The 21,800-nt window shown below is 42.0% G+C and overlaps 2 protein-coding genes across 2 annotated transcripts in view; one reads left to right on the top strand and one right to left on the bottom strand.

Annotated features, from left to right (window-relative positions):
* LOC134658998 (cullin-1) overlaps positions 1-13,122 on the top strand; it is a 29,199-nt gene extending 16,077 nt beyond the window's left edge. The window contains exons 9-17 of the mRNA XM_063514605.1: positions 1,745-1,852; positions 2,786-2,857; positions 3,375-3,527; positions 4,605-4,723; positions 7,162-7,282; positions 8,026-8,126; positions 9,307-9,412; positions 12,039-12,152; positions 12,993-13,122. Coding sequence (XP_063370675.1) covers positions 1,745-1,852; positions 2,786-2,857; positions 3,375-3,527; positions 4,605-4,723; positions 7,162-7,282; positions 8,026-8,126; positions 9,307-9,412; positions 12,039-12,152; positions 12,993-13,073 — 975 coding nt within the window. The 3' untranslated portion in view covers positions 13,074-13,122. The remainder of the gene's footprint in view (positions 1-1,744; positions 1,853-2,785; positions 2,858-3,374; positions 3,528-4,604; positions 4,724-7,161; positions 7,283-8,025; positions 8,127-9,306; positions 9,413-12,038; positions 12,153-12,992) is intronic.
* Positions 13,123-21,155: 8,033 nt separating this feature from the next.
* LOC134658997 (uncharacterized) lies at positions 21,156-21,800 on the bottom strand. Its single transcript, XM_063514604.1, has one exon. It carries the CDS (start codon positions 21,798-21,800, stop codon positions 21,156-21,158), a length of 645 nt encoding a protein of 214 aa, XP_063370674.1.

Genomic DNA, 21,800 nt, shown 5'->3' with positions numbered 1-21,800 from the left:
GCTCCCATGAGCCGTGGCAAAATGCCGGGACAACGCGAGGAAGATTATTATTAAAGAAACTTCGGTTTGCCCGACGAATAAGTTTGACACACCAAAACTGATGGACTGACTTAACTACTAGACAGCCCCAGGCAAGTTACTCGTTCGTTCTTTTCCCCTATCCACCTACGGAGCGGTAGCTGATATTCACGAAGCTGCATGATATGATGATTACTGGTTCGTGGTCCAAAAACTACCAAATTAGTGGTAAGTCATACAGAAATGTTAGGACAAGTTAACTGCAGCTTGACGCCCCACCATTCCTCAATAAACCAACGCAATTCAAATAGCAAATGTAGGCTAAATGGGCGTTTTCTAAAATAAATATTGAAAACCTGATTCTCACAGATCCTGATGTTTTTGGGTTCTTTCAACTCAGAATCACTAGCATATTCAATCATGATGATAAAAAAATGTCCCAAAAATTTGTATGAAAATTTTACATTCCACTACGTCACGTCCATACAAGTGAAAATTTTTCTCATACTATAACGTGACGTAATGGAATGGACATTTTGGGACATCTTTTTTTAATGGCGGCATGGAGAATGCTGTCGATTCTGAGTAGAATGAGCCCAAGAATGTCCAGATCTGAAAGAATCAGGTTTTCGATATTTATTTTAGAATGAAAGCGGCCAAGTGCGAGTCGGACTCGCCCATGAAGGGTTCCGTATTTAGGCGATTTATGACGTATAAAAAAAAACTACTTACTAGATCTCGTTCAAACCAATTTTCGGTGGAAGTTTACATGGTACATCATATATTTTTTTTAGTATTATCATTCTCTTATTTTAGAAGTTACAGGGGGGGGGCACACATTTTACCACTTTGGAAGTGTCTCTCGCGCAAACTATTCAGTTTAGAAAAAAATGATATTAGAAACCTCAATATCATTTTTGAAGACCTATCCATAGATACCCCACACGTATGGGTTTGATGAAAAAAAAAAATTTTGAGTTTCAGTTCGAAGTATGGGGAACCCCAAAAATTTATTGTTTTTTTTCTATTTTTGTGTGAAAATCTTAATGCGGTTCACAGAATACATCTACTTACCAAGTTTCAACAGTATAGTTCTTATAGTTTCGGAGAAAAGTGGCTGTGACATACGGACGGACAGACAGACAGACATGACGAATCTATAAGGGTTCCGTTTTTTGCCATTTGGCTACGGAACCCTAAAAAGCCCAGATACACTCCCGCTGCCCAGCTCATCTATTGAACGCCCCAGCGTTCCTCAATCAGTCAACGGAGCGGCAGCTGACGTTCTCGAAAATAATAGCATTTGTTGTAATCCATACCCCTTCAGCACTACGCTGGATTACAAATTACAACCAATGCTTTTGGTAGATTCCCGCACGTCTCTCATCTACGCCTCAGTGGAAAGGCAGCCTTGTCCGAAATATCGCCCACCACTGACAATCCAACCTCTAGACTGAGCTTAGGCCAATTCTTTCATGAAACCGATGCTGCCAAAAATACGGGGGTGCGGGGGGACGAGGTGAGCGAATCCCGTGCCGTGATTGGTCCGTTCAAAGACACGGACCAATCACGGCACGGGATTGACCCGAAGATGGAGTAACGCTACCGTATGTGTGGCAGAGGGGGTAGCGCGACTATGCTATGTCTAGAGGTTGGATTGTCAGTGTCGCCCACGAACAACTAGATGTTGGCAAATTTTAATACATTTAAACCTTTTTGTCCACAGATGGTTGTGTTTAAATACATAGAAGATAAGGATGTATTCCAAAAGTTCTACAGTAAGATGCTCGCAAAGCGGCTCGTACAGCACATGTCAGCCAGCGATGACGCCGAAGTAAGTGGCAAATGAGCATACGTACCTGTGCTAACTCGGGGCACGTTCTATAGTTCGTTTTTTCTAGCATTAGAAATAAGGTAAACAATCTTGATGTCTTTCAATTGAAAAACACGTTTTAAAAATAAGTTACGGTAAATATGTAACAATTATGAATCTAATACGATCTTTTATAGTCTCCTGCTTTCATAAGTAATAGTTATTGATTTTAAAAAAGTGTTTTTCAATTAAAAGACATGTCAAAATCGCTTACCTTCTTTCAAGTTCTTTCTAATGCTAAAAAAACGAACTATAGCTAGGGTTCTATAATAGGCTAGATGACAAATTTTCATTTATGGTATCAATCAATCAGGTTTGTTTTTAGGATCAAATGTCTCTATGGGACCCATTGCATTAAAGCAATACAAAAGTCAGAAATGATAGTCAAAGTCCGACAGTCGTACTTCACTCGCGAAACGCCCCTAACAAATCGCTATGTGAACGTGACGTCAAGGTCACTGAGATCGCATCTTGAAGTATGAACAAAACAAGAAAATTGCATTTTTGTCGGTTAAATATTGCGTTTATGTATATAGTTGCGATACAATATTTTTTTGGATAAAAATTTGAGGAATCGAATGGTATCCTTACTTATTCGTTTTTGAAAGTTAAAGAAATCTTAAATTTTGAAACTTTCAGGTCCTGCATTTTTGTATTATTTCCATATATTTTTTTAATATCTACAATATTGTGATAAATTGCTCATTTGCTATCTATTTTACTAGATTTTGTTATAAAATTCAACATGTGTCATCATCCCTATTGTTTATTTAATATGGTTCTTCCGTATCACATCATTCTTTTGCGTAGCTACTTGTGTGATGACTACATTTTTAAATATATTTCATAAACTTTATTCATTATTGAAGTTTTGATTTATTTATTAATTTTCAGGCATCAATGATCTCAAAACTGAAGCAGGCTTGCGGGTTCGAGTACACGAGCAAGCTGCAGAGGATGTTCCAGGTGTGTAGATATTTATGAACAATTTATATACATACTAGCTTTTGCCCGCGACCTCGTCTGCGTGGAGTTAGTAATTTGGGTGGCTTATTTTTACTCAATCTGCTTTTTATCGATTTCGCATACAAACTTCCGCCCCCTTTTCACCCCCTTAAAGGGTGATTTTAGTATGTCCTTCCCCAGGACTCAAATTTCAACTAAATCGGTTCAGCGGTTTAAGCGTGACTCTGGTAACAGACAGACAGACACACTTTCGCATTTATAATACATATTAGTATGGATTACGTCACAGCAACAGTACGGAAGGGGGGGGGGGAGGGAGGTTTATAATTTGTCCTATGAGAAATTTATTTTAATATAAATGTGTCGTTTCCAAGCAAAAGGTCCCACTTTGTCGCTTACCATAAGGACGCTTTGACAGGGTATTCGTATAAAGATACAACCAAATCTCGCCCTTAAGGTAAGCCACAAAGTGGGACCTTTGACTAGACTTGTACACAAATTCGCTTTCTTTAAACAGGACATCGGCGTATCTAAAGACTTGAACGAAAACTTCCGGAAGCACATGTCCAACAGCTCGGAGCCGTCCCTGCACATCGACTTCAGCATCCAGGTGCTCTCTTCCGGTTCCTGGCCCTTTCAGCAGTCATCTTCCTTCCAACTGCCCACAGAAGTGAGTAAAAATTCTTATTTTTTAAAGAAAAACACTTATTTTTAGGGGATTACCTGCCACGAGTTACTAAACAACCTCGCCTCCTCGTCCCTTAAGCCATACTCGACCGGCAAAATTCTGTATTTCTTGGCCGATCTATATGGGAGATGCGTATGCATAGAACACGTGACATGTCACTATAGTTGAAAAGTCTGTCCCTTTCTACGCCGTCCCTGCACATCGAATTCAGCATCCAGGTGCTCTCTTCCGGTTCTTGGCCCTTCCAGCAGTCATCTTCCTTCCAACTGCCCACAGAAGTGATAAAAATTCTTATTTTTAAAGAAAAACACTTATTTTTAGGGGATTACCTGCCTCGAGTTACTAAACGACCTCGCGACCTCGTCCGTTAAGTCATACTCGACCGGCAAAATTCTGTATTTCTCGGCCGATCTATATGGGAGATGCGTATGCATAGAACACGTGACATGTCACTATAGTTGGAAAGTCTGTCCGTGCACATCGACTTCAGCATCCAGGTGATCTCATCTTCCTTCCGACTGCTCACAGAAGTGAGTGGAATTTATTGAAATTACTTATTTATAGGGGGTTGCCAGCCTCGCGTCATACGTGAAATATCGCTATAGTTAGAAAGGGACAGATACATTTATGTCTAACTCCGAGCTGTCCCTGCACGTCAAAGTCCATTCTCATTTTTAAGAAAAAATGCTTATTTATAGGGGATTACCTGCCTCGCGTTACTGAACGACCTCGCCACCTCGTCCTTTAAGTCATACTCGATGGACAGAATTCTCTATTTTTCGGCAGTCCGTTAAGAAATGTATTTACATAGAATACGTGAAATATCGCTATAGTTAGAAAGGGACAGATACATTTATGTCTAACTCCGAGCTGTCCCTGCACGTCAAAGTCCATTCTCATTTTTAAGAAAAAATGCTTATTTATAGGGGATTACCTGCCTCGCGTTACTGAACGACCTCGCCACCTCGTCCCTCAAGTCATACTCGACTGACAATAGTTATTTGTTTTGCCCAACACTTGTATTTGACTACTTATGAGTAATGTTCGTTTGTTCGTCAGCTCGAGCGTTCCGTGAGCCGGTTCACGACGTTCTACTCGTCCCAACACTCGGGCCGCAAGCTCAACTGGTTGTACAACATGAGTAAAGGCGAACTGGTCACCAACTGCTTCAAGAACAGGTCAGTCTCTACACGTCTCAACACGTCTCTACACGTCTCGACACGTCTCAACACGTCCCAACACTCGGGCCGCAAGCTCAACTGGTTGTACAACATGAGCAAGGGCGAGCTGGTCACCAACTGCTTCAAGAACAGGTCAGTCTCTACACGTCTCAACACGTCTCAACACGTCTAGACACGTCCCAACACTCTGGCCGCAAGCTCAACTGGCTGTACAACATGAGCAAGGGCGAGCTGGTCACCAACTGCTTCAAGAACAGGTCAGTCCCAACACGTCTCTACACGTCTCGACACGTCTCGACACGTCTCTACACGTCTCTACACGTCTCGACACGTCTCGACACATCTCAACATGTCTCAACACGTCGCAACACGTCTCGACACGTCTCAATACTCGGGACTCAAACTCAACTGGTTGTACAACATGAGCAAGGGCGAGCTGGTCACCAACTGCTTCAAGAACAGGTCAGTCAACACGTCTCGCCACGTCTCAACATGTCTCAACACGTCGCGACACGTCTCAACACTCGGGACTCCAACTGGTTGTACAACATGAGCAAGGGCGAACTGGTCACCAACTGATTCAAGAACAGGTCAGTCTTAACACGTCTCAACACGTCTCGACACGTCTCAACACGTCTCAACACGTCCCAACACTCGGGCCGCAAGCGCAACTGGTTGTACAACATGAGCAAGGGCGAGCTGGTCACCAACTGCTTCAAGAACAGGTCAGTCAACACGTGTTGCCACGTCTCAACACGTCTCAACACGTCTCGACACGTCCCAACACTCGGGCCGCAAGCGCAACTGGTTGTACAACATGAGCAAAGGCGAGCTGGTCACCAACTGCTTCAAGAACAGGTCAGTCCCAATACGTCTCTACACGTCTCGACACGTCTCAACACGTCTCAACACGTCCCAACACTCGGGACGCAAGCTCAACTGGCTGTACAACATGAGCAAAGGCGAACAGGTCACCAACTGCTTCAAGAACAGGTCAGTCTCTACACGTCTCGACACGTCTCAACATGTCTCAACACGTCGCAACACGTCTCGACACGTCTCAATACTCGGGACTCAAACTCAACTGGTTGTACAACATGAGCAAGGGCGAGCTGGTCACCAACTGCTTCTAGAACAGGTCAGTCAACACGTCTCGCCACGTCTCAACATGTCTCAACACGTCGCGACACGTCTCAACACTCGGGACTCCAACTGGTTGTACAACATGAGCAAGGGCGAACTGGTCACCAACTGATTCAAGAACAGGTCAGTCTTAACACGTCCCAACACGTCTCGACACGTCTCAACACGTCTCAACATGTCTCAACACGTCTCAACACTCGGGCCGCAAGCTCAACTGGTTGTACAACATGAGCAAAGGCGAGCTAGTCACCAACTGCTTCAAGAACAGATCAGTCTCTACACGTCTCGACACGTCTCAACACGTCTAGATACGTCTCAACACTCGGGCCGCAAGCTCAACTGGTTGTACAACATGAGCAAAGGCGAGCTGGTCACCAACTGCTTCAAGAACAGGTCAGTCCCGACACGTCTCAACATGTCTCAACACGTCTCAACACTCGGGCCGCAAGCTCAACTAGCTGTACAACATGAGTAAAGGCGAACTGGTAACCAACTGCTTCAAGAACAGGTCAGTCCCAACACGTCTCTATACGTCTCGACACGTCTCAACACTCGGGCCGCAAGCTCAACTGGTTGTACAACATGAGCAAAGGCGAGCTAGTCACCACGCATTATTTAAAAAAAAAACTCTGCCTGAATTGGGATTGTCAGCCTCGTCTTGCTAAACGTTCTGGCTTCCTCGCTCTTTAAGTTAAACTGACCGACAAAATTCTTTTCACCTCAACAGCTCGAACAAGGGTACTTTGCTACTTTAAAACTTTTGAGCAAAATGCGATTTTGCTCACTGAGTGAGACAAAATGAGCAAAATGCGATTTTGCTCACTGAGTGAGACAAAATGAGCAAAACGCGATTTTGCTCACTCAGTGAGCAAAATGTGATTTTGCTCACTGTTTTTAAGTAGCAAAGCACCCTTGTTCGAGCTGCTGAGGTGAAAACTTAATTGTTGGTATATCTTAAGAAAATATGAGTGAATAGGTAAGTGATGAAGAAGGAATACATTTTTCGGGTTCTCTAATATGTTCTCACTGCTGAGGTGAAAAGTTTTATGAACTACACGAGATCAAAGTTATTTACATCTCGTGCCCTTTTGAGTCCCTTACTACGCTCAAGATTCTAAATTAGATTCACGAGCGAAGCGAATTCACTCGCTACGCTCGTGATCTAGTATAGAATCTTTCGCTTGCACGGGACTCAAAATAAGCACTCTAAGAAATATCAAACTTTGATCTCTTGTTGTACAAATAACTATTATTTTATTAAGGGTTAAAGTAAATATTTCCATCTGTTTCAGATACACGCTCCAAGCTAGCACGTTCCAAATGGCCGTGTTGTTACAATACAATGAAAACACAGCGTGGAGCGTGCGTCAGCTAGAGCAACACACAGGCATTAAGGGTGATTTTCTCGTTCAGGTAACATTCAGCTAAATTTCTTAATAATTACATTTAATATATGAAGGCAAAAGTTACCAAGGTCTTAAACAATAGGGAATATTGCGCGAAACTATGCGTAGGGGCCGCCCACAGACAAGACATCCTCTAGACTGAGCATAGTAACGTTACCCCCTCTGCCACTCATACGGTAGTTTTACTCCATCTTCGAGTCAATCCCGTGCCGTGCCTTGTCTTTGAACGGAGCAATCACGGCACGGGACTCGCTCACCTCGTCCCCCGCACCCCCGTATTTTTGGCAGCATCGGTTTCATGAAATAATTGCTCTAAACTCAGTCTAGAGGATTCCTAGTCTATGGGGCCGCCACTCCCACAATAAGTGACAATCTAAGGGTCTACCGCAAACGAGAGAGTCGAAATTTGTTATCTAACCTATCTATCACCCTTGCATATTCGAGCGGTAGAGAGGCAGATAGCCGAGTTTCGATTTCGCGTTTCCCGGTAGGCCCTTTGTAAACAAACCGCCTTGATGTATCAATGTAATATTTGATTGTCTGTGAAAACTTGTCAAAAAACAGTTTAACGTACAGTATTGTATAAGTTACTCTATGGTATACTTTAAGTCACTAGTGCTGCACTCTGGCGGCAAAACATTGCAGTAATACTCCCTTTTAATGCCCAAAATGTGGATTGCCGGCCTCGTGTTACTTAACGGCCTCGCGTCCTCGTCCTCTAAGTCATGCTCCACTGAAAATTTTCTTTAGGTGCTGCAAATTCTGCTGAAAGCCAAGCTGCTGGTGTGTCAGGAAGATGAAAGCGAATTGACAGAGTCATCCATAGTGGAACTCTATGTAGGATATAAAAAGTAAGTGATAGTCTATCGTTACTAGCATATAGCACAGAATAAGTAATAGTACTAGGTACAGAAAGCTCACTCTCTAACATAACGCGTTTATTACTATGCTACATTATCGCGAATTCGCGAACATACATACACACCATTGAAAAATATAAAATATAAGTAAATAAAGAGTGGTACCTAACTCCATACATCAGTTTTCTTACCAAAACCCGAGTTATTTCGTGGTCGACGTCATAGTACCCCACACACACACTTGACTGTACCAAAAATGAAATTATTGCCAAAAATTTTTACGTCACCATAGGCCCTGTAAGTGAAATCTCGCTTCCTGGCCAAGGCAAGACGTAAAACTTTGGACAAATCACGGGCGGTAATTCGTAAAGTCGCATATTTATGGCCCTCACCTTCGGTTCGGGCCACAAACACCTGCGATCTCGAGCATTCACGAATTCACCTCCCTAGGTATCTAATGTAATATTACAGTACATATGTACTGTAACCTCAGGGATTGCACTCAAATGGAAACGAAAAAACTACTTTTCATACTGCTGCACTCACAAAATTATGCCAAGACAGAAGCCATATTTGACAGGATCTAGTTTCAATATTGTGTCTAGGGTTAGCTTTAGTTTGTAGTTAAGATTACTAAAGTGTCATTCAATAGAAATTGCGAACTATGTAAACAAAAGTTACTAGTAATTTGACATTTAGTGTCAATTTTAGTATGGCGGTTTGTTTACATAGTTAGCAAGTTCTATTGAATGACATTTTAGTCGTAAGTAGTTTCTTACTAAATGTTAGACTAAATGTAACAGCTCCGATATTTAATTGTAATTTGGTTCCCCGCGATACAGGCATTGCCTAGTGCGGAGACCCCTGGTATATCTGTAACCTATTGCTGAAATAAATGATCTTTATTCTTTATTCTTTATGTTGCTACTTTCCCGAACTAGTGCGGAAAAGAGCACTTTCCGTGCGTATGTCGAAAGTTTAAAGTGCCATATGCACTGTAAAACGTTGTATGATACACGTGCGAATAGGTAATTCGCAACTCGTGTCGATTTAAAACACTCCCTTCGGTCGTGTTTTAATTTATCGCCACTCGTTTCGAATTTCCTCTTTTCCGCACTTGTATCGTAAATAACTAATTTTGTAACTACATGATATTATATTGAAATTGCAGCAAGAAACTACGGGTGAACATCAACATCCCGCTAAAGACCGAGCTAAAGGTGGAACAGGAAGCCACACATAAACACATTGAGGAGGACCGGAAGATGCTCATACAGGTACGTCACCAGGGGGCCTAGCCAACGTGACTCGCTTCCTGTCTCTCTCACTCTTCCATATTAGTGTGACGGAGCTGAAGGTGGAACAGATAGCCACACAAACACATCGAGGACCGGAAGATGCTCATACAGGTACGTCACCAGGGGGCCTAGCCAACGTGACTCGCTTCCTGTCTCTCTCACTCTTCCGTATTAGTGTGACGGAGCTGAAGGTGGAACAGATAGCCACACAAACACATCGAGGACCGGAAGATGCTCATACAGGTACGTCACCAGGGGGCCTAGCCAACGTGACTCGCTTCCTGTCTCTCTCACTCTTCCATATTAGTGTGACGGAGCTGAAGGTGGAACAGATAGCCACACAAACACATCGAGGACCGGAAGATGCTCATACAGGTACGTCACCAGGGGGCCTAGCCAACGTGACTCGCTTCCTGTCTCTCTCACTCTTCCGTATTAGTGTGACGGAGCTGAAGGTGGAACAGATAGCCACACAAACACATCGAGGACCGGAAGATGCTCATACAGGTACGTCACCAGGGGGCCTAGCCAACGTGACTCGCTTCCTGTCTCTCTCACTCTTCCATATTAGTGTGGCGGAGCTGAAGGTGGAACAGATAGCCACACAAACACATCGAGGACCGGAAGATGCTCATACAGGTACGTCACCAGGGGGCCTAGCCAACGTGACTCGCTTCCTGTCTCTCTCACTCTTCCGTATTAGTGTGACGGAGCTGAAGGTGGAACAGATAGCCACACAAACACATCGAGGACCGGAAGATGCTCATACAGGTACGTCACCAGGGGGCCTAGCCAACGTGACTCGCTTCCTGTCTCTCTCACTCTTCCATATTAGTGTGACGGAGCTGAAGGTGGAACAGATAGCCACACAAACACATCGAGGACCGGAAGATGCTCATACAGGTACGTCACCAGGGGGCCTAGCCAACGTGACTCGCTTCCTGTCTCTCTCACTCTTCCGTATTAGTGTGACGGAGCTGAAGGTGGAACAGATAGCCACACAAACACATCGAGGACCGGAAGATGCTCATACAGGTACGTCACCAGGGGGCCTAGCCAACGTGACTCGCTTCCTGTCTCTCTCACTCTTCCATATTAGTGTGGCGGAGCTGAAGGTGGAACAGATAGCCACACAAACACATCGAGGACCGGAAGATGCTCATACAGGTACGTCACCAGGGGGCCTAGCCAACGTGACTCGCTTCCTGTCTCTCTCACTCTTCCATATTAGTGTGGCGGAGCTGAAGGTGGAACAGATAGCCACACAAACACATCGAGGACCGGAAGATGCTCATACAGGTACGTCACCAGGGGGCCTAGCCAACGTGACTCGCTTCCTGTCTCTCTCACTCTTCCGTATTAGTGTGACGGAGCTGAAGGTGGAACAGATAGCCACACAAACACATCGAGGACCGGAAGATGCTCATACAGGTACGTCACCAGGGGGCCTAGCCAACGTGACTCGCTTCCTGTCTCTCTCACTCTTCCATATTAGTGTGACGGAGCTGAAGGTGGAACAGATAGCCACACAAACACATCGAGGACCGGAAGATGCTCATACAGGTACGTCACCAGGGGGCCTAGCCAACGTGACTCGCTTCCTGACTCTCTCACTCTTCCATATTAGTGTGACGGAGCTGAAGGTGGAACAGATAGCCACACAAACACATCGAGGACCGGAAGATGCTCATACAGGTACGTCACCAGGGGGCCTAGCCAACGTGACTCGCTTCCTGACTCTCTCACTCTTCCATATTAGTGTGACGGAGCTGAAGGTGGAACAGATAGCCATACATAAACACATTGAGAAGGACCGGAAGATGCTCATACAGGTACGTCACCAGGGGGCCTAGCCAACGTGACTCGCTTCCTGTCTCTCTCACTCTTCCATATTAGGACTCGTCCAGAAATCATGTGATCATATTTGGCCTATTTTTGACCTCCCTGTAAATATCTCTCAAAAACCGGCCAAGTGCGAGTCGGACTCGCGCACGGAGGGTTCCGCACCATCAACAAGAAATAGAGCAAAACAAGCAAAAAAAATGGTCACCCATCCAAGTACTGACCCCGCCCGACGTTGCTTAACTTCGGTCAAAAATCACGTTTGTTGTATGGGAGCCCCACTTATCTTTATTTTATTCTGTTTTTAGTATTTGTTGTTATAGCGGCAACAGAAATACATCATCTGTGAAAATTTCAACTAGCTATCACGGTTCGTGAGATACAGCCTGGTGACAGACGGACGGACGGACGGACGGACGGACTGACGGACGGACGGACGGACAGCGGAGTCTTAGTAATAGGGTCCCGTTTTTACCCTTTGGGTACGGAACCCTAAAAACAGACATCGTAAAAATCAGCTTATCACTTATATGTATGAAATAGAGCGGATTTATATTTTGATCCGATTAAATTTTTGAGTAATATGGTGTTTGGCTTACCCACTTCGAAAAAAAAATACACTTGATATCTTCTCTGATGGATTGAAGTCAAATGGCGTTCTTACAGTTTTAATCTTCTGTCGAAAGATGGCAGTAAATTTACTTTGACAATCCGCCTCTATTTAAAATGTTGTTTGCATTAATATATTGAATGTTGTTCTCAGGCGGCGATCGTACGGATAATGAAGACCAGAAAGACGCTGAAACACCAGCATCTCGTGGTAGAGGTGCTTAACCAGCTATCATCGCGGTTCAAGCCGCGCGTCCCCGTCATTAAGGTAATATATCGTCATATTACGGTACCTATCCACCCTGTATATACACACGACACCCTGTATACACACAACACTGTATATACACACCATCCTGTATAATATACAATAATGATCAGACTGAGGTGTTCAACCAAATTAAAAGAATATCGGCCCAATTCGAATTTCGAACAATATATGTTTAAAGTCGCCGTCATTAGAACTTGCAAACTATGTAAACAAACCGCCATATTAAAATTGTCTCTGAATGATGAATTTACTAGTGATGGGAAAGACTCTTACTACTTTACTAATGTCAAACCATATCGAATAATAAAATACCAAAATTAAAAAACAAGTAGTTATTATACTTATTTTTAATTTGTTTAATCACGAACAGAAGACAAATTGGTACTTAAGAATGATGTATTGATGTATTTTACAACCGCGGCGGTAGGTACAGAGCGTGAGTTGGGTAGTGTGTAGCGGGTTTATATCACAAACTTTAGTCACAACACTACCCATCATAGACAATTGTAGAATTTAAAAGAAACAAAAACGTCATTCCATCAGGTCCTAATAACCTAACTTATGAAACCATTTTAAACTTTTAATTAAATATCCAAGATACAGTTATATATTTATGTATTTTACGGAACGGACCGTTTCAATAGTGTATAGGTGTATAGTTTGAATTGTGTTTGATGGGGTAGTGGGAAAATTCAAGGAGTAGGAGTCACAAAATAAAGTTACATTGTTTGTTTACACAGTTTGCAAGTTCTATTGACGGCGACTTTATAAGATGTCATCTTTATAAGATCATTGTTCGAATCGGGCCGAAATTGTCTAACAATGTTATTTTTTCAGAAATGCATCGACATCCTGATAGAGAAGGAATACCTGGAGCGCACCGAGGGGGAGAAGGACACATATAGCTACCTGGCGTGATTCCACCAGACAATGTATATGAATTAATGAATATAACAATATTAATGTATGAGGCTTTATTTATTTCAATTCCCTTTCATCACTACTTCCGCAATAAGAGCGAAAAAGGTTGTTTAACCGCTTGTGCTAATATTGATACCCGAGCAAGCGAATGATTCCAAAATTGAATCACGAGCGTAGCGAGTGGTTCGTAAAATGGAGTCTTGAGCGTTGCGAGGGTTTCAATAAGACACGAGGGTTAAACAAATATCGCCACCGAGTCAAACAAAATTTTTCACCAAAAATACTCGACGAAAATACTAATTCTGTAGGTAAAATATCAAACAAAATGTATTTTATTAAATACATATGTATAATTAAAAGTGATAAGCGCTGGTGGCCTAGCGGTAAGAGCGTGCGACTTGCAATCCGGAGGTCGCGGGTTCGAACCCCGGCTCGTACCAATGAGTTTTTCGGAACTTATGTACGAAATATCATTTGATATTTACCAGTCGCTTTTCGGTGAAGGAAAACATCGTGAGGAAACCGGACTAATCCCAATACGGGCCTAGTTTACCCTCTGGGTTGGAAGGTCAGATGGCAGTCGCTTTCGTAAAAACTAGTGCCCACGCCAATTCCTGGGATTAGTTGCCAAGCGGACCCCAGGCTCCCATGAGCCGTGGCAAAATGCCGGGACAACGCGAGGAAGATGATGATGTATAATTAAAAGTCAATTGTACCAGCCAGCATAAGTTAACAACTCAAAATTTGCATTAATTTACTTTGCCACTCTTGTGGATAAAACGCAACTTTCCAATTCGTTTTTCAACAATCAAGAGGGCCTTTACCAGCTGGTGTGGTGAAAAGGTCTCTTCTATTGCCGATTCCGCGTCGACATATGGGGCATTATCTATGAAAAGGGACCTTATTGTCGATGGCGCTTACGCCGCACAGCGTCGCGCGGCATTGTATTTATATCGGAGCATCATTAATAATGGCGTAAGCGCCATCGCCAATCCTTATTGGCCTTAGGGACCTTTCCCTTTTCATAGATAACGTCACATATGTGTGGAGACCCTAAAAATACGCCGATGTCCGTTTCGCAGACGATTCGAAATTAACGGTTCCTTTGGCAGAATTGACAGAATAAGATCTCATATTGGTACAAAAACCAAATGCCTTGAAAGTACCTAGTTAATATTCTCTACCTACTTATAATTCTACGTTTTACCACAGAATAAGTAATATTACAGAAAGGACACTTCCAACAAAACCGAAGTTTGACAGCGATTCGGGGTCAAATCATGATATCCCTTTCTAACTTATGGCACTATCCCTTTCGGCTATTTAGGGTTGACATAATTCAAGCCATTATCTTATCAGTGGTCGTGCACGCAAATGGACGTCGTGTCAACCCTAATAATTGCTCGGAGCAATACTGAGCCGAACGGAGCCGAGTTTGCCCGAAGTCAGTCAAGTGGGGTTATAGCGAAAACCGAATTTCGCAAATTGCGGGGATCTTTCTCTTTTACTCCAATGAAGGCGTAATTAGAGTGACAGAGAAAAATGCCCACAATTTGCGAAATTCGGTTTTTGCGGTAGCCCCTCTGGAGCGTCTAAATCGAGTATTCACAGTAAATCACTTCACTTACCATCATAACAAGCATTGCAGTCACAGTACATTAATAGTACAGTAAACTAACTCACTGCATACACTCACTCATCTCACTCATCTGCGGGCTCAGCACGGTTCCATTTTTATCGACTATCACTATGCCCGTCACTTTCGCACTTACATACTTGTTAGAAAGTGACAGGCATGGTGATAAACGATAAAAATGCGACCGTGCTACTAGGCCTGCTCACTACATGCGCGATTAAGTCCCGTTGTACAATTTAATAACTCACTGCATTTTCAACTTGTAGAGGTCGAGATCATTTAAAGTATGTATGAGTTACGTCTGGCAAAGTTGGATTCTCGAGTTCTCGACACAATCAGGCGTGGCTCATTCCGTGATTTCGTCGCGTCGCCACAAGTACATGCGGCCCACACCAATTCTGGTGTCTAGCCATGTTGCCGCGCACCGCTACGTAAGGTTTATCTGTCGTATTAGACGCGTTTTGTTAGACAGTGAATCTTCTGTATCTAGTACTATGTGACACAATGTGAATTTTAATTCTTTTAGGGTACCTATAGAGTACTATAGAGTCAGACCAGACCAAGTTAAATTTGGCAGCGATTTTGGTAAAAGACTGGTAGTGTTATTTAAAATGAAATTATGCCGTATAGTTTTGCCATAGTTATTTTGATTTACGACACAGAATATTTACGATACAGAAGATACACTCTAACAAAATGCATTTATTACGCGATGTGACCGTTAGATGGCGCAAGAGCGAGCAGGCGTCCGTATCAGAGGTGTGCGGCAACTACTTATGGCTATATAGACAATTAGACACCAAAATTGGTGTGGGCCGCATGATAAGATAAAATATTTTCATTCGTGACGTTCACACAACATGTACGAACATGTACAGACAACAACAGCAAGAACAGAAGAGAACAATAAGTGTGAATCACTAAATGGACCCAACTCAGCATAATGTTAGCTATAAAGCCAGCGCTGGTCTTCCGTAGGGCCCATTCGGTGATGCTACTTGTTGGTACTTGTAGCGACGAGACGAAATTGCGGAGTGGCCCACGCAGGCCCGCATCTAGGGTAGAGCGAGTGGAGCGGCCGCTCTAGGCGCCGGATGGTAAAGGGGGCGCCAAAATGGCAAATGAGAAAAAAAAAGTTATAAAAGACGCGAGTGTGGCGCGGGCCCAAAATGCGCTTGAAAACTTCAACGAAGGGCGCCAAAACCCGATTTCGCTGTACCCTGATCAAGGGCTCGGGCCGGCACTGGGCCCACGCCTGTTTACGATACTGATTAGATCTCTAAACTGTGGTCTAGGCATCCTATCTCCGGAACAAAGGCGTGACGCCGCCAAGGTTTCCGTTCTAACGCTCTTGACCTATTGCAGGCGAGCCGCCTTTGGAACTTGGAGCACTCCATATATTATAGACATGGGCAGAAATACTCGAAAATTGAGGTTTTGCAGACCTTTTTAAAGATTGAGTTTTTTTTTAGGGTTCCGTACCTCAAAAAGAAAAAACGGAACCCTTATAGGATCACTCTACTAAGTCTAAAATTTTGAAAATAATACACAAAATAAGTTCTTTACCTATAGATGACAGGAAAACCTATTAGAAATGTGCAGTCAAGCGTGAGTCGGATTTAATTACCTACGTAGTTTGTGATCCGACCCCTACGGGTCTTTTAAAGACATTTCATTCACATTCCAGTTGACGTTGACAGCTACCTATTAAAGTTAAAATTTAAACAAATAATAAGACCTAAGTTCAGAACCTAAAGTGTCAATCACGTGTACATCATATAATATATGCAAGCCATGTAGAAAAAGGCGGCAAATTAAAAAAAAATGTAGGCGCGAACAGATGTCCTCCATAGAAAAATAGAATTTCGCGCCTTTTTCTACTGACAAAGTCCGTTTGCCAAAGTATATATTCCTAGTACGAAAAGAAAAAACAACAAATTCAGTCGATAGCTCGAATCCCAATACCTTTTCCCGATATACCGATGGCTTTATTAATAAATTAACATGTATACTTGGTCAACCAGATCTTGACAGTAGAAAAAGGAGGTAAATTTGAAAAATGTAGGCGAGAAGGGATATCGTCCCATAGAAAATTTGAATTTCGCGCCTTTTTTACTGACAAGATTTGGTTGACCAGCTATACAACGTAACAGAAATGCTCCATTAAATGACGAAACAAAATTAAAACTATTAAAACCTTGTCATTGCCTTGTTAAGTTTAAAAAGTAATGCCCATATTACCGTCGCCATTTTCCAGCCAAGATGGCGGCCGCCGCTTGTCAATTAAATATTAAAACCCTACGATGTTCTCAACCTATTATAGACTGTCCTATTTTACAATAATTATGCACGATTCTTACTGTATAATTTCCTTAAGGAAAGATATGTAGGTATTCTGTTAGGTATGCATCAGGGACGTATACCTAATTATTGCATATCTACCTAACAACTAAATAGAATTGTAACTACCCTTAAGTAATTAATTAGGTAGGTGTAGACATACCTATGTCACGAATTACTTAAGAGACCGCCGAACCCGCTGCCAAAAAGCAGCTCCCATAGTATGGGGTGGATGGATCCCTACTTTTTATAATGCTTAAATTAGGTACATGAAACTAGGCAATCTTGGCATATACATTTACGTAACATAATATTATCTGTCTGGTTCTAGTTTTCGTTGCTAAATATTATTATAGATAAGAACAATAGAAAATACAGCGAGCAGAAGATAGGTAAGTACAATTTCTACTCTTCTCGTTTGAACGTCATGAGACAACAAGGTCGATTTGACATGAATGTCAGTCACAATTGTCGACCTTAGCGATCGTTAAATCTCGCAGAAACTTTTGTCAAAACTGGTAGACCACTTTCTTGGCCCACTGTACCTATTACAATTTGTAGCTTAACGAAAACTAGGGCCAGACATAGATTGTACCTATATCTGTCATTTAAATTGAATTTTCATGTCATAGGTATTTCGTATTATTTCAGCACTTAGCGACACGCCCCGGCTTCGCACGGGTTACACAAACCTTAACAAATTATACACCTAAACCTTCCTTAAGAATCACTCTATTGATAGGTGAAAACCGCATGAAAATCCGTTCAGTAGGTTTCGAGTTTATCGCGAACAAACATACACATAAACAGACAGACGCGTCGGGGGACTTTGTTTTATAAGGTGTAGTGATGTCGTTTTTAAATGAGAAAGTTAAGTTCGATTGTATGGCAGCGGCTATTATTCGTGTACCCAATTTAACTCGGATGTAAAACTCCATTGAATCCGCCATTTGTAAGTACATTATTTTTGTTTTGTGCAAAAAAGTTTAAATAATCACTACATTAGTATAAAACAAAGTCGCTTCCCGCTGTTGCTGTATCGCCGCTGTCTGTCTGTATGTGTGGTTAGATCTTTAAAACTACGCAACGGATTTTGATGCGGTTTTTTTTAAATAGATAGAGTGATTCAAGAGGAAGATTTTTGTATAACTTGTTAACCCGTGCGAAGCCAGGGCGGGTCGCTATAAATAATTAAAAGAAGAAAGCAAACCGGCCTAAACAAAATATTACACCGAAGATGCAACTGTCGTAAATATATACTCGTACTTATGTACAGATAAATTCGGTCTGTAGGTGTATTCGTTACCTCCCCTTATATATCAACTGTCAGTTCGAAAAAGGAACAAATATAATTTTCAAATATGGAGTCGCCGAATCGTGACCGGCCGGCGGCGGGCTGCGATTGGTCGACGGCCTGTTCTTATTGCTCAAGCGCAATGGGGCTAGCCAAGACAATCGTACATCGAAAACACGAAAAGTAAAAACATATATTTTTCACCTCAGCAGCTCGAACAAGGGTACTTTGCTACTTAAAAACAGTGAGCAAAATTCGATTTTGCTCACTGTTTTTAAGTAGCAAATTACCCTTGTTCGAGCTGCTGAGGTGAAAACTTAATTGTTGGTATATCTTAAGAAAACATGAGTGAATAGAGGTAAGTGATGAAGAAGGAATACATTTTTCGGGTTCTCTAATAGGTATGTAATATTTAAAACCTTCGCGTTTTGAACACATATTAACTCACATTTATAGACGGGTCTAACGCGAAATTTATTCAATTACCTTTATATACCGACGTTTCTCTAATATGTTCTCACTGCTGAGGTGAAAAGTTTTGTGAACTACACGAGATCAAAGTTATTTACATCTCGTGCGCTTTTGAGTCCCTTACTACGCTCAAGATTCTAAATTAGATTCACTCGCTACGCTCGTGAATCTAGTATAGAATCTTTCGCTTGCACGGGACTCAAAATAAGCACTCGAAGAAATATCAAACTTTGATCTCTTGTTGTACAATAGTTATTTGTACAATAGTTATTTGTACAACAAGAGATCAAAGTTTGATATTTCTTCGAGTGCTTATTTTGAGTCCCGTGCAAGCGAAAGATTCTATAATAGATTCACGAGCGTACCGAGTGAATCTAATTTAGAATCTTGAGCGTAGTAAGGGACTCAAAAGCGCACGAGATGTAAATAACTTTGATCTCGTGTAGTTCACAAAACTTTTCACCTCAGTAGTGAGAACATATTAGAGAACCCGAAAAACGTATTCCTTCTTCATCACTTACCTCTATTCACTAATGTTTTCTTAAGATATACCAATAATTAAATTTTCACATCAGCATCTCGAACAAGGGTACTTTGCTACTTAAAAACAGTGAGCAAAATCGCATTTTGCTCACTGAGTGAGCAAAATCGCATTTTGCTCATTTTGTCCCACTCAGTGAGCAAAATGCGATTTTGCTTACTGTTTTTAAGTAGCAAAGTACCCTTGTTCGAGCTGCTGAGGTGAAAATAACTATTTGATACAAGCTTTTATCGCTAACTGTACTTTTCTATCAATACACCCAAACACAATTAAGTTGCGTTGTTTCATCACGGATTTCCTATGGTCATCGGATCAGAATAGAATAGAATGTAATTATTTATTGCGAAACCATAGTACATTTAGTTGTTAAAAGGTTGGTGAGAACCATAGAGAAAAAATACATAGATTGCTCACTCCATACATCAGTTTTAGTACCAAAAAGACTATTAGCATCTAGCATCGAGTAGCGGAACTATCAGTACTGCTACTTGACAATAGATGTAGCACCGACCGGAAAGTCTTATCTCAACAGCATAAGATTTTCCGGTCGGTGGTACATCTATTGTCAAGTAGCAGTACTGATAGTTCCGCTACTCGATGCTAGATGCAGACACTGAAACTAATAGTCTAACTGATGTATGGAGTGAGCACTCTTGTCTTACTATTTATTTCTTTATGGTGAGAACACATGGGACGTTAGGGCATTGCAAATAAATCTTACATCTAGGTCGTTTATGAACATTTAAACTATGCCTAATTTTAAATTTAATTAAAACATTTTCATAACTTGTTTCTACTAACAATTAAATAGTGGTACCTACATTATTATTGACACAGGGGATTAGTATTAGTACCTGGTAGTTACCTCGATGGTAGAGTCTGTGCGGAAAGAGAAGACTCTATTGTGGTATTGTACCTACTCTAATATTGCATTGACACCCAACTTAAAATAACGTAGTAGGTAGTAGTAAACTCTTATTTATATTGTACGAAAAACATTAAAAATAACTTACAAGTTAAGAAGTACAGAGGCGAACTTATCCCTTTAAGGGATCTCTTCCAGTTAATCAAATATTTTAAAAATAAAATTTTAAACGTGAAACTTCTATGAAATCATGACGGTTTAAATAACACTTGCACAGTCTGTGTTATCAAAATCGCTGTCAACTTACCTTGGTCTAACTCTCAATACCATGGTTATTTTGTGTTTTTTTTGCCACCCGCATAGTTTAACTTTACGGGTTTAACTTTCCCATAATCTCATTTTAATGTACCCAAATAATCCTTCCATCCCGAATTAAAACCATAATAAATCTAACACTATGTCAAAAACATCGAAAATATGTTAAACGCAACATATTAACACATTAAAACAAAAAACATTCACAATATCGGAATAAAATTCTTCGGATTCATCAAAAATCCTTATTTTTAACACTTCGTCTTAAAGTTTAAATTGGCATAACAAAAGTGAGTGAATGTATAAAAAAGTAGAGGTGCCCCGAATAGTGGTTTTGGCCGAATACCAAATATTCGGCCACTCTCTCGGCCGAATACCGAGTATTCGGCGCCCGAATATTCGGCATGAGATGCGAACATTGTGAGTCACAATTATTATTGAATTGAATTGAATTGAAATTTTTTATTTCAGACATAATATCGTCCATATCATTGGTTAGTAACAAAAATCAAAACAAAACAAAGCAATTAAAACTAATGTTAGAGTATTACTTACGGCTAAAATACAAACTAATAACTAAACATAACTTACAACTACGCAGTCTAGATTGCCCGCTGTCACCGGACATGTAATTTCACCCAGTGGTATTGGAACGGGCAATCCAGCCTGCTGGCCACCACACGTAGGAGGCTGTTGGGGCTGGCGCACACGCGTCGCATCAGGGATGCCGCACGTTTACGCAAAATGGCGTGAAAGCCGTCTGTCCTAGCCTCCGTGAGCATACCCGAGGCACTGCAGTAGCGCGGCAGCCCCATCAGCATCCTAAATGCATTATTATATTGTACCCTCAGTGTATTGAGGGTACTCGTAGAATGCCTCACCCACAGGCTGCACGTGTAGAAACTCTGACAATAGGCCTTAAAAAGAGTGATTTTTACCTGCCTCGTACATCGTGCAAACCTGCGGGCGAGCATGTTACAGCGTACCGCCAGCGCCATGGATCTCCTTTCTCTCTCTATATCCACGCCGTCCGACAGGTCTTCCGTCACCCAGTGCCCCAGGTACTTAAACTGCGAGGTTCGTTTAAGTTCCGTTCCGTACAGGTACACCGCTGGAACCGTACCCACGGTGCCCCCCTTTGGCTTGAATACTAGGAACTCGCTCTTCTGTACATTATACCTGAGGCCATGGGCGACCGCATACCCTTCACAAATCCCGAGCAGCTTTCTAAGTGCACTAACTGATGGACTCAACAAGACCAT

The sequence above is a fragment of the Cydia amplana genome, chromosome 24 (assembly GCF_948474715.1).
Source record: "Cydia amplana chromosome 24, ilCydAmpl1.1, whole genome shotgun sequence".
Classification (NCBI taxonomy): domain Eukaryota; kingdom Metazoa; phylum Arthropoda; class Insecta; order Lepidoptera; family Tortricidae; genus Cydia; species Cydia amplana.
The sequence above is the reverse complement of the archived record's forward strand: the minus strand, read 5'-3'. Positions and strand labels throughout refer to the sequence as shown.